At 37.3% G+C, this 12,937-nt stretch overlaps 1 protein-coding gene across 1 annotated transcript in view; it reads right to left on the bottom strand.

Moving 5' to 3' along the window:
* Positions 1–12,937, bottom strand: part of LOC107655917 (ephrin-B1-like) — a 36,603-nt gene that overhangs the window by 17,103 nt on the left and 6,563 nt on the right. The window contains exon 2 of the mRNA XM_016443541.1: positions 2,068–2,345. Coding sequence (XP_016299027.1) covers positions 2,068–2,345 — 278 coding nt within the window. The remainder of the gene's footprint in view (positions 1–2,067; positions 2,346–12,937) is intronic.

Raw genomic sequence — 12,937 nt, 5'->3', positions numbered from 1 at the left:
AGTTATCTCTCCTTACTTTTGACCCGTGATCAGGCAAATCTGACTGCAGCTCGTGTTGGATGCAGGGTTGTTGTTGTTTTTTTTTCCACGAAATTGGGCTGCTTTTAAACTGTTGCCATGGGTTGATTTTCCCCAGTGGGTTAAAGGTTTGAAATAGCCTATTGCATAAATTACATTTGGTTGAAATGCTTGTACACAAACATTTTGCATTCTACCTGTAATAAAACTGTGCTTGCCATTTTGGGCCACACTAGTAGGAAGCATTTGAGCTGTGTTTATGTAGGAGAGTGGTTATTATGTGCAAACAGTGAAAAACTCTATATTTATGCAGTGTGCGCATGTAAAAAAAAATAAAATTTCGATTTGAAGCTTGTGACATATAAACACGCACATCAACCCGATCACTTTATTTAGCGTTCATGTAAACACTACATTCAGATTCATCAATCGGAATGAATTCAGTCCGATTTAACCAAAAATTGTGCATGTAAACGTAGCAATATGTATGTAAACAAGATAAATGTGACATACCAATAGCGCACATTGTCGAAACGCTGCTCGAGAGGCTTTTCTGAGGAGCAAACGGATGCGTGTGAAACTGTCACGCTCTAAAGTCTCTCGCTGAGTTATTAACTCAAAATGACCAGACAGCAAAAACCACTGAACCCAGAACACAAACACATTTCAGCAAAATTATTTTAACCAGACTCATCCTGTTTACCAGAGCAAGATAAAGGAACTGGTTGCTAGGGAGTCTGTGTGCATGTGTGTGTGTGTGTTTTACTGGATCTAATATCAGCCCTGCTGCTTGCTGGGGGTAGTTGTGGTGATGGGTCAGTAGAGGTGAAGTGGATTATGGGACATGTCTGGGCATCATGGCCAAGAGACCAAAAACTCAGTGAGGCACGACAACCAATGAGACATGCCTGACTGAAAGTGTCTCTCCCTCCCACCATCCTTGGGGAAAGAGTTAAAAAAAGACAGCGGGGTAAAGGGGGTGGATACACTGAGCCATAGAGAAAAGGAGACAGAAAGAGCGTGTTACATTTACCATGCTGTTCCCTGCTGTTTTTATCTCGTATGCTAAGGGTTTAGCATGCATTTATGCTGAATGTTAGACGTTAGAAATCTTTAATTCTGAATGAATGATTAATCAGCTCTTCAGTACAACTGTTCCATGCTGTTTGTGGCTGGAAAATCATCCCTCACTGAAAACCTCTTTCACAAAAGCTTGACTGTGCCATTTACAGATTTACACAAACATATTACCATTACTATGGAAGCCTCTTCCTGCCTTTCTGACTTTATTTGTCATAACCGTGGCTTTATTTCTCCTAAATGCGACTTCATTTCCCACAAATTGCAACTTTGTGTTACAATGTGACTTTATTTCTTATTTTAAACGGTATCTCTCATTTTAAGCATTATTTCAATTACCCGTTTTATTTTTTACTCAAAGGCAGAAACTGGCTTCCATATCTCTCTCTCACACACACACACACATTTTCTATTGATAATGATATTTTCTATTCCTTAACCATACCCCAAATCATCACATAGTCTGTGGTTTAAATTAAAAAACAATGAGGAACTTTGGCTGGTCCCCATAATGTCATTTCTGGCTTTACTATTCTTTTGGGGACATTTGGACCACATAATATAGGCAAAACCTGACCCAAACACACATTTAGCAAGCTATCTAAAATGGGACATCTCATTAACTTCTATTTTATCTTAAATAATCTTTTTCCGACTACACTAGATTAACGCTAATTTGTATAGTACAACTTTAGGGATTTTTAGTAGTAAATCAAATGTGTAAAATTGTACGTTCGGGAGTACAACAGGTTGTCACTGGGGCAGTACCCTCAAAAGGACCTCTTTGTACCTTATTTAACCCTAAAACCTTAAGGGTATATACTGCTTTAGGGGGTAAGGGTACCCTTTAAGGGTACTGCAATATTACAATTAAACAATACTACAATTTTTGCAAATATGTTATGATAGTGAAAAATGTGTTCCCAAAAGAAGTTGTTAGATAGATACAGAAAAGCTGGAGTTACTTACAGGTGATGTAATAGTTTGCCATGCGTTTGAATTCAAGTCCCATGTAGTTTGGACTGAACTCCTGGAACTTGATGGTGAATTTGATGTCTTTCCCTGGTTTGTTGCAGGTCACCAGCACATTGGGGTCCAGTATGGTGCTGCAGGACTCGGCCTGCTCTTTCTTCACCAGGTAGAGTTTATAAAACTCATACGGTCTTCCCATGTCCCCTTTGGGGCAGATAATGTCCAGTTTGTCACCGATTTCCGGGTAGATCACCAAGCCCTTCCCAGACACAAACCTGCAACACAAAGCATACAAGGTTACAATAAATCACAAACACATTTATACAATCCTCTCTAATACTGATTCTCGGTAGAATCTGCATCTCTGTGGACCCCACGATCGTGAGAGGAAAAACATAGGGTTCAAATAGCCCTCCAGACTGCCAAGATCCTCCACAAAATGCTCCAGAGGGACTATCGCCGTTCCTTTTTTCTTTTAATAACACATTTCAAAATATGAAACAATTCCAAATATTAAAGAAAGAGAGCAACAGAAGAGCAGAGTCAGAAATGAGCTGGACAGAGATGGAGCTGTATCTGCTGACTATGATTTATTGGACAGGGAAAGTGAAGCATCTCATTTCATTTATTAGAGTTAATAATTTATTGTTCATCATGTGTTGATCCACACTCAGGGAGTATATGATTCATTCTCAGACTTTAGAATGTGTGTGCGCACACATCAATATGTGTCTATAAGGGGAGATGATTGCAACACAGTCCTTTACACATTTTACTGCTAACCGCACACGAACACACAAAAGAACAAATACAAACACGCAGACACAGACATGCCCTAAAACTACAGAGACATACACACAGACATAACCACACATACACACGAAAATCCCCTAGAACTACAAGCAACATGAACAGACAAAAAGACACACACACACCCTTTAATCAAAAAGACATGAACACATACTAAATAATGGCAAGTAAATAGACAAAGCCTTTAAATAAAAAAACACATCAGTGGAGTGCAGGAGAACTTGCATTTCCCTGATATATGGTCCTGATCAAACTCAAATATTGTCTCTGTATAATGTAATTCTGCTGGTTATTTCTGCTCTCATGCACACGCTCCTCGCTGCAGGCTGTTCGCTGGTTTAACACACATAAGAGCTTACAAAACATCTTCACAGATGGGTTAACAACAAAAACCTTTTAGTGGGGCACAGACTTGCATCTATTATACAGAACATGCTGTAAGTGCATTCACGTGCATATGTCTGTGTCTGGGGTGTGTACAGGATTGTGAAATCTAATTATGACTGAGTGATTACAGGCAACGAGAAGCACAATTATGTTCTCAATGAGAAGAAGGGAAACAATGAGAACAGACAGACTCAAATAAACAAGAACACAAACACACACACTGCAGTTATGATAGCTTACAGTTCTCTCATTGAAAAGAGTAGAGAGGAAACGCATCAATAACTAAAAAAAAAAGTCAATTAAAAACAAACCAAAGCAAACAGTAAGTGGCATGTAAATTCAGGAATTTCAGAAAAAGCAATTAACATGTCAGTGGAGATGCACAATATATCTGTACCATATCAGCTATCGACCAACATTAGAGATATTTTAATTTATAGGTAAAGTTTATATACATATACACACACAACCACCATTCAAAAGTTTTAGGTCAGCAAATTTCAAATAAATAATTTTTTAATTTTCTATTCATCAAAGAATGTTAATTTTACATTTTAAATTATATTATTACTGTTTTTACTGTATTTCTGTCAAATACATGCACCTGTGGTGAGCATAAGAGACTTAATTCAAAAACATTAAAAAAAATCTTACCCCAAACTTTTGATCTGTCATGTATATTGAAAATAAAACACTAAAAACCAATGAAAAAAGATATTTTTATTATTATAGATGCAGTGGACCATGCCAGTAAGACTGAACTTGACACCAGACTGAGTTTAGCAAGACCCAATAATGATCATCTGGACTGGCATATTAAATCGTGACATAGATACACAATGTTTATCATATTGTGAGGTAGCAGGTGATACCCAGCTCAGAGATGAACGATTTTAATGTTGTAGCACTTCATAAAAGCAGATATCTGAGGCGTTGATGTGCAGAACTAGAGAATATCTGTGTGTGCGTGAGAGAATAAGAGATTTGCATGATTTAAGGAGTTTTTGCAGGGTTAAACTCTTTGTGTGACATTTGCCTCCTCTGTCTGCGACCTCTTCTCTGTTCTTGTCTATCCCGTTCTTTTATACATCTGTTTCTAGATCTCTTTTTATCCCTCTCTTTTTTCCCCATCAATGAAGATGTCAAACTCGTGCCCTTCCTCTGATGGCCGGCTATGACTGAACAAATCAGAAACAGAAAGAGAAAGCGAGCGAGGAGGAGGAGGAATCTGACCTCCTCAACTCTGAAGAAAAGACTTCATCGCTTCCTGTCAAATCAGCAGCTGCTTCAGACGGAGAATTTCAGAAGCTGGACCTGAGAGGGATTGTTTGCGAATGCGTGTGTGTTGGAAGCTCAAAGAGGTTCAATAACAGGCAGTGCACTCCCTAAAACACACAGGGCTGATTCTGAGAAGATCTCACCAGCAAATTTAGAATCATTTAGGCAACCCTTCCTGTTCCTACAGGAAGTAAAGGAGTCTGTGTGCCTGTGTGTGTGAATGCGCCATGTTTTTGTGTTGTGTGTCTTGGATAGGTCAAACAATCAGTGTTACATTTTTGTCTTCAATTAACGCTTGTTTACTTAGGTAACACTATGAAACTTTTAAATATAAACATACATAACTAATTATCATTATTAAAAATTATAGAACTTGTAACTTTACAACTAAGTAACAACCATTATATAATCCATAACAGGATTATATGACATAATTATTTAGTAATACTAAATTATTAAAATATAATAAAATGTAATCATTCTAAATAATATTATTAATTAAATTTACTCTTAAGTGTTTTACTCTGTTAAATTAATGTAAATATAAAAAATAAAATATATTAAAATTAATATTTAAGGAACAAAGTCCTAGAGAGACAGAGATAATAAACAAACACCATTTCCTGCTAAAAATTGAATTAAATCAGTAGCACATTAGAGAGTGGGGGAGATGTTTTAATTCAAATTGTAAATGTAATTATCCACACACACACACACTTCAGTTTCTGTGCACTGTGTGAAACCGAGTTAGACCCACAAGAAGGCAGAGCTCCTACAAGTGGCTCTTTGTCTGCGAGAGAGAGAAAGAGAGAGAGAGAGAGCGCGACAGCTTACACATATCCCACTCACAATAACAACTGCACACAAACTCACACACTCAAAAAACACACAGAGCCTTGGGCATCTTGTTGAGAATGAGAGAAATGAGTGAATGGAGTCTAAGAGAGATGAGGAATCTCCATAGCAGAGCCCCCCATCCTCATTAATTCTCTCTCTCTCACACTCACACACACACTTTGGATAAACTTTTAGCATTTTTAGAATTAAGAAAAAACACATTTACTTAATCTAGTATACAGCCTACTGTTCTTTTTTAACAATTTGAGGTTATGTCAGATTTAGCTCACTTTTGGGGACAAATTAGTCCTAAAATATTGCTAAACCAAAAACTACCACCACCACCAAAAAAAAAAAAAAAAAGATTCATTTTACTTTCTGCTTTATTTAAAAACAGTCTTTACTTAATTTATGAATGTTTTTTACTTTAACACAGCTAAAAGTTTAATTGAAGGTTCATATCCTGCATGAAATCCTAATCTAAATATATATGCTAATCCTTTTAATCCTATCTGATAGAAACACAATGCAAGCAAAGGGGATTTCTGGGATTTTTAGTCAACAGGCAATCGTGCACCAGGTTTTTATCAGTGTGCCTTGGAGGAATATGATAACTCTGCATCACACAATCAGACAAAAGTACATTCTTTCACTGGATTCATTTCCTGCTCTCCTCCTCAATGTCTTTAGCTGCTGTTTTTCACTCATATTACTTTCACCAGTTCAAAGAGGTTAGAGGTCAAGCTAAACTCAACAGGCAATCGTGCACCAGGTTTTTATCAGTGTGCCTTGGAGGAATATGATAACTCTGCATCACACAATCAGACAAAAGTACATTCTTTCACTGGATTCATTTCCTGCTCTCCTCCTCAATGTCTTTAGCTGCTGTTTTTCACTCATATTACTTTCACCAGTTCAAAGAGGCTAGAGGTTAGAGGTCACGCTAAACTTCCCTACTGAACTATCAAGATCTGCAAATACATCATGTGAACAGACAGAATTCACAAGAACTCTTCCACTTCATTGTTTATGGGTGTCATAACATTTCCATTCGCCCATTGCCTTGATGGTATAGGTGGAAATCACCAGGGATCCCACAAAAGAATAACAAAACTATTTTTAGTTTGCAATGTAATTCATACTGCATTTTTTTAGTTGTGATGACGATACACTTGAAATATTGTGACTAGTTAATATTTTTTTATTGGACTACTATACGTGTTTCTTTGTGACATTTGATAGTTTCACATCAAGCTTACAGGACATCTGTATGACAGGTCTTCCCGTAGTGCAAGAAGATATCTTACATCTGTTCAGCTCTGAAACAACTTTTCAATTTTCTTACCTCCAAATTTACATGAGAGAAAATTAAATTCATTGTACAATTTTACCAACTTTACAGAACCTGTTCTATTACATACCTAATACCTAATAATAATAATAATAATAATATGTAGCTGTTAAATATTGTGAAAAACAAGTATTGCAGCACTATACTGTATTACACAATGGGTAAATAACTACAAGCAATAACACTACAAATTTTACAATAGCATTTTTAATTATTTACATATGCGTTAAATAAAATGTGTTACAATTTTTGTGTGGATGGCAACAACCCGGTTTCATAAAATAACAACTGAATCCTAATAACATTTATTCATAACAGCAAAAGAGCATTCATTTAATTAATAATAGCATTCATAACCAACTTTAAGAGTCTTCGCCTGAGCTCCAAATGCAATGGCACACTGGTAACAGTTGCTATGGCAGGCAGTATATATATATTTAGGGTGTAAGGGAAAAAAGCGCAGCCAGAAATGCTCATATTTACTCTGTCTCTCCTCTCTCTGTCAAAGACTGTCTCTCTCATCTAGTCTTCTCTCTCTTTCTCACACACACACACACTCACACACACACATATTTGCTCCTACTCACTGTCAGGAGTATTGTGTTTGTCTGAGTGTGAGATGAAAGGTATGAATTCCTCCAGAGCTCCTCCAGGATACCACCGTTAATTTTAAATGCACACACACACTGAGTATAATATCTATGCTCTTAATGTATGTATGGGCGTGTGTGCGAGTCACAGGTCACAGTGATGCAGAAACAGTTTCAGTGTCTGTGTGTGTTTCTTTCTCAAAGAATCTCACATTACAGAGCAATTAAAGCAACTGCAAACACACACACACAAACAGGTCATACTTGGCTGACAGCTCACTCTGAAATGCCTGGGAGAAAACAGCAGAAGAAATCAAACACACACACAGGGAAGAAATTTGAATTTTTCTAATAGCAATGTCAACACATATGAAGTTATCCGTGACTACATCACTGATTGATATTTATACTTATGAGAAATATAATAGGAGTGATAGAGAGACTCTTGGGAACCAAAACCTATAAGAGAACAATGACAAGTTGTCATTAGACACTAAACAACTCCATCATCATCACACTTTGTTTGTGTGTGTGTGTGTGTGTTTCAGCATGTCTGTCATGGTAATGTGGACTAGAATAAGTGTATGCACCTTCTGCCCTCATCTTACACAGAAACTAAACATCTTACATGTTGTTTTCACAATATTAGTGAGGACATTTCAGACTCAATGGTTTTTAAACAGAGGTGATTATATCGGTACTTATTTAGCTGTATTTTGCTGTATCAGTCAACACTGTATGTTTAATTGTGAAAGCTAATTTCCTCTATTTTTACATTGAGATTTTTTAACGTTCACCTAAAGTTACAATCTTTAAGAATAACATAATTTAATAACGCTGTTAAATGTAATATTTGGCTTTTTTTCCCCATTGGTTTTTAGTTATATATTTTCCATTCAAACTTTTTTAATATTTTTGAATAAAGTCTCACCAAGGCTGCATTATTTTATCGGAAATACAGTAAAAACTATAATATTGTGAAATATTATTACAATATAAACAATGTTTTCTATTTGAATATATATTAAAATGTAATTTAGTCATGTGACGGCAAAGTTGAATTTTCAGCAGCCAGTCTTCAGTGGCATATGATCCTCATTCTAATATGCTGATTTAATACTCAAGAAACATTACTATCAATGTTAATATTTTTGTGGAAATCTTGAAACATTTATTTCAGGATTCTTTGATGAAAAGAAAGTTTAAAAGAACAGCAATTATGAAATAGAAATCTTTTGTAACAATGTAAATGTTTCACTGTTTCAACTTTTAAACAGTTTAGAATTTCAATATTGTCCATTTATCAGTTAATAATATAAAAATACATATTAATTTAGCAGTATCAGCCAGAATTACAATACTGCTGCGTCCTTTGTGGTGATATTTGCCAAACCCAATATATTGTCGATATCAGCAGATTTAAAGGAAAACATGATTTATGAGCATTTCATATAGTGAGGTCCACTTTTCAACATGTTTCACTTGCATTTTCAAAATCTAGGCCTCACAAGCACAGCTAAACCTGTAAACACACACAGATGAACAAACTCTCTTGTTTGCTTATGTTTTATGTATTAGTCGTGTGTATGTGTGTGCATCGAGTGTGTTTTCAGCATTGTTTTATAATTAGATTTTCCATTTGTTCTGTCCAGCTGCAGGCAGAGATCACTGTCTCACCAATAATGGCTCTAAACTCCTTCTCCCCTCCATTTTAAATAATAATGAGCCTTTAAAATGGCTGATTCAGACGTATCCCTAAAAGCAGCTTTCCACAGCTCCCAGACCAGTAAACACCTTTCAACCTGATCTATCTGTGGGCGTCCTGAGCCTGATATTTGTGTGTTTTCAGCCAAACCTAAGATCAGTGAGGAGAGTTTGATCTCCCGGTGTGCGTTCAGGAGTAAGTTTTCTAATGGCAGGTAACCCTAAGCAGCTTATAACCACTGCGTGAGAGATCTGCTCTCAGGTCAGCTGGAGCTAATAAAGGTTATTGTGATTTGAAACTGCATGCAGAGTGCGCTGAGCTCAGATCAGCTGGAGATGAAAGCAGGCTGGAGACTCCAGCTTCTCTGATGCTTTATAGCAGCATTTAGCTGACTGAAAGCGTGGCCATTTCTCCGGACACACACACGGGCAAGGAATGATGGGTTTAGTGAGTGTGATGGTCTGAGCTGTCGACTGGAAAGTGGATAAAAAAGGATGGAGGAGCTTTGAACTCTAAAAGGGTGTGACTAATGGTCCGCTGTGTGTGTGTGTGTGTGTGTATACGAGTATACGTAACAGAATTTAAGCAGGTTGCTAGACTTGCAGTGACTCTCTTTGTTTACATGCGAGCATAAATGTGTTAAGGGTAGATATACATATATCCATAATCCACCAGTGTGTACGGTCTCACAAAGGTAAAAGGGAAAGCAAACATGAGAGTGTGAATGTGCACACGGAGAAGTGAAGGAACCAACAGATCGCAAACCTCTCCTTACAGAACGCTAATCATTTCCCACCTCACACCCTTGTGTTTGTTGTGTGTGTGTGTGTGACATACACAAGTCACTCTGCAGGGAAGGTTGCAGCTGTTGTACAAAGGGAAGCGTGTATGTGTGTGTGGTTAAGGAGAGACACATTATGGTCAGATCTTTCATGAGATGGTTTAATCATGATGATACAGTGCTCTATTCCCTCTTTAAAAAGAAAGACAGAGAAACTGGTGTTTAACATCTCGGGTTTGTTTTTTGACATTTATGAGTTATTTGCATAATGGCTGATGAGAAGAAGGAGGGAGGAAGCATTTCGCTACCGAGAGTCAGGAATCCGGCCCAACTATAATGACACATACGAGCATCCACCCTGAACCACAGCACTGTAGTGACTTTTATCCTGCAACCTATCCTATGTGACTCTTGCCACGTTCTAAGCAAACTTTAGGTATTATTATGTGTTTGAATAAGGTAAGCTAAAATAAAATATTATTTCAAATTCATATTTTTTTGTATATTACATCAAGAAGGACCAAATAAATGTGCAGCTGCAATAATTTTATCCAAAAATGACAAACAAAAAAAAGTCATCATACAAGTGCATTTGACTCGTGAGACGTGCGCTATATTCCACACAACAGCTTTGTGTCAGGGACAAAGACAAATTATTGGTTCTCAAATCTCATTCAAAAAGATACCTTCAAAAAACTTGGTGTGTCTTCAGGCAGGACATTTTGAATGGTTAATTGTGTGAAAGATATTCAAGTGCTTTGGTGAAGGAGAGAATTTTCAGGGAAAATTGACTTAAATTTCCTCACGCAACGCTATCATATTGCTTCAGAAGACTTGAACTATAGCACGAGTAAAAAGGGCCACTTTTATTATACTTTTATTGTTCTTTTGCCCCCTACTGGAGCCCGACAGTAAAAATCTGTGTCTGCTTTCATTGCAGTTTGGACATGATGTCTGAATTCTCATTGTAACTCTAGAATTTAAGGCCTTGGGTAAAGTAATGAAATCCTCTGAAATTAGTTGAAATGGAGCAATAGTGTCATTTTGTGGTACAAGATAAATACAGGACAAAGAAGAAAGTATAGTCCCTGATAGCACATCACGGAGATGTCTATTTGACGTCTGGATTTACATCTGCAACATTTTTTAGAGTGTTTGCTCATCTGCAGAAAGTATAGTCCCTGATAGCACATCACGGAGATGTCTATTTGACATCTGGATTTACATCTGCAACATTTTTTAGAGTGTTTGCTCATCTGCAATAAGTCTATAGGATGTTTCCTATCAGATGTCAAATAGACGTTTAGAAGATGTCTTTAAACTGTTAGTTTAAATGAAATTTTAAAATGAAAATTCTGTCATTAATTACTCACCCTCATGTCATTTCAAACCCGTAAGTCCTTCGTTCATCTTCTGAACACAAATTAAGATATTTTTGATGGAATTTGAGAGCTGTCTGACCCTGCATAGACAGCAACACAACTGAAATGTTCTCAAGTCCAGAAACATAGCAAGGAGATCTGTAAAATAATCCATGTGACATCAGTTGTTCAATTCGTCTCCTCCGCATCACCCTGGTGCCATTTTGGAGAATATCCGCTGGACGTAAACAGCGCATGCTGTTCTGTGTCAGCTGCGTTCATATCTTAATTTGTGTTCCGAAGATGAACGAAGGTCTTACGGGTTTGAAACGACATGAGGGTGAGTAATTAATTACAGAATTTTCATTTTTGGGTGAACTATCCCTTTAAGATGCTTATGATTTAGAATGTATGTAAAACTGACATCTGAAAGCGATCTTTAACAGACATCTTGCAGATGTACGTGTGCTATCTGGGGTGTGACTGTTTACAAAAAACACTGTGGCGGTATCATGATATAGCAATGTTATCAGATGGTATTACTATGAAACTCTGATTTATATCAGCGCACTGAATGTTTAGCATATTCATGAACCCACAGAAGCCACCTTAAAGTGATTCCACCAAAACTAAAAATTCTGTCATCATTTACTCAACCTCAAGTTATTACAGTTTGGTTACTGTTCAATTACTGACTTCTGGACTCCAAAAAAATAAAATTTGAGACATTTCTTAAAATATATTTTATGTTCCACAGAGGAAAGAATGTCATTAAGTTTGGGTGTGTAAATGATGACAAAAATTTTATTTTTGCGTCAACTGTCCCTTTAAATAATTAGCAGACGTTACTGAAATCCCCCAAAAAAGCCTGTGTTTACATGTCTACCTAGTTATCTAAACATGGGCATGCCGGCACAGACTTTTACTGTTTATAATTAAAGCTAATTATAATTACAGCAGACTAACCATAACCTAAAACCCTAACAGAAACATGTTAGCATTTTTAGTTACAAAAAAAAATTATTTACTTTACTTATGAATGATTTTGACCTCTGAGGATATCCTGGGCCTTCCCGAAGGGAGGTTTTGTCAAAATGTAGCTAACTTCTGGGGAGAATTTTGTCCCCAAAGTAGAGCTAAGTAAACGGACCCCCCAGGAGCTGCCACTGCTCCTCTTCCGTCGTGTGCTCCAACAGACCCTACAACTACAAACATTACTGTCCTTAAAACAACACGGACGCTGGGCTCGGAGCGCGTTTGTGCGTGTGAGAGCCGTTTGAGGAGGGCTGTGAGAGCCCAGCAGTCATGCTTGGTCAGGGACAGACAATGTGCGTTTGTTACTTAAGCACTGTTGTTAATGAATCCCTCCCCATGCGTGCACACACACACACGGATGTACAATAAAAATTAGGTTTCATGCCAACCCCTCTCGCTTTCGCTCTCCGCGTTATATAATGACTATAGAAATACGGATTTAAGTTGCAAACTGAATCCCCGTTAAAATGTACATACTTTATAGGCATCACATAGTTAGACTCAGGATATAACATTTATAGAACACAACTCACACTCACACACACACACACACACACTAACAAACATCCACAACACCGTGAAATGCTATCAACGTTGGAACAAAAGCCACTTCACACACACTTCAGAGAGGAACAGGTCTGTTGTGGAAATGCCGGCTGAGACAGAGGGAAGTGTGTGTGTGTGTGTGTGTGTGTGTGTGTGTGTGTGTGTGTGTGTGTGTGTGTGTGTGTG

Source organism: Sinocyclocheilus anshuiensis, unplaced genomic scaffold (genome assembly GCF_001515605.1).
Source record: "Sinocyclocheilus anshuiensis isolate Anshui unplaced genomic scaffold, SAMN03320099.WGS_v1.1 scaffold860, whole genome shotgun sequence".
In the NCBI taxonomy this organism is placed as follows: domain Eukaryota; kingdom Metazoa; phylum Chordata; class Actinopteri; order Cypriniformes; family Cyprinidae; genus Sinocyclocheilus; species Sinocyclocheilus anshuiensis.
This window is presented reverse-complemented; position numbering and strand designations above follow the sequence as displayed.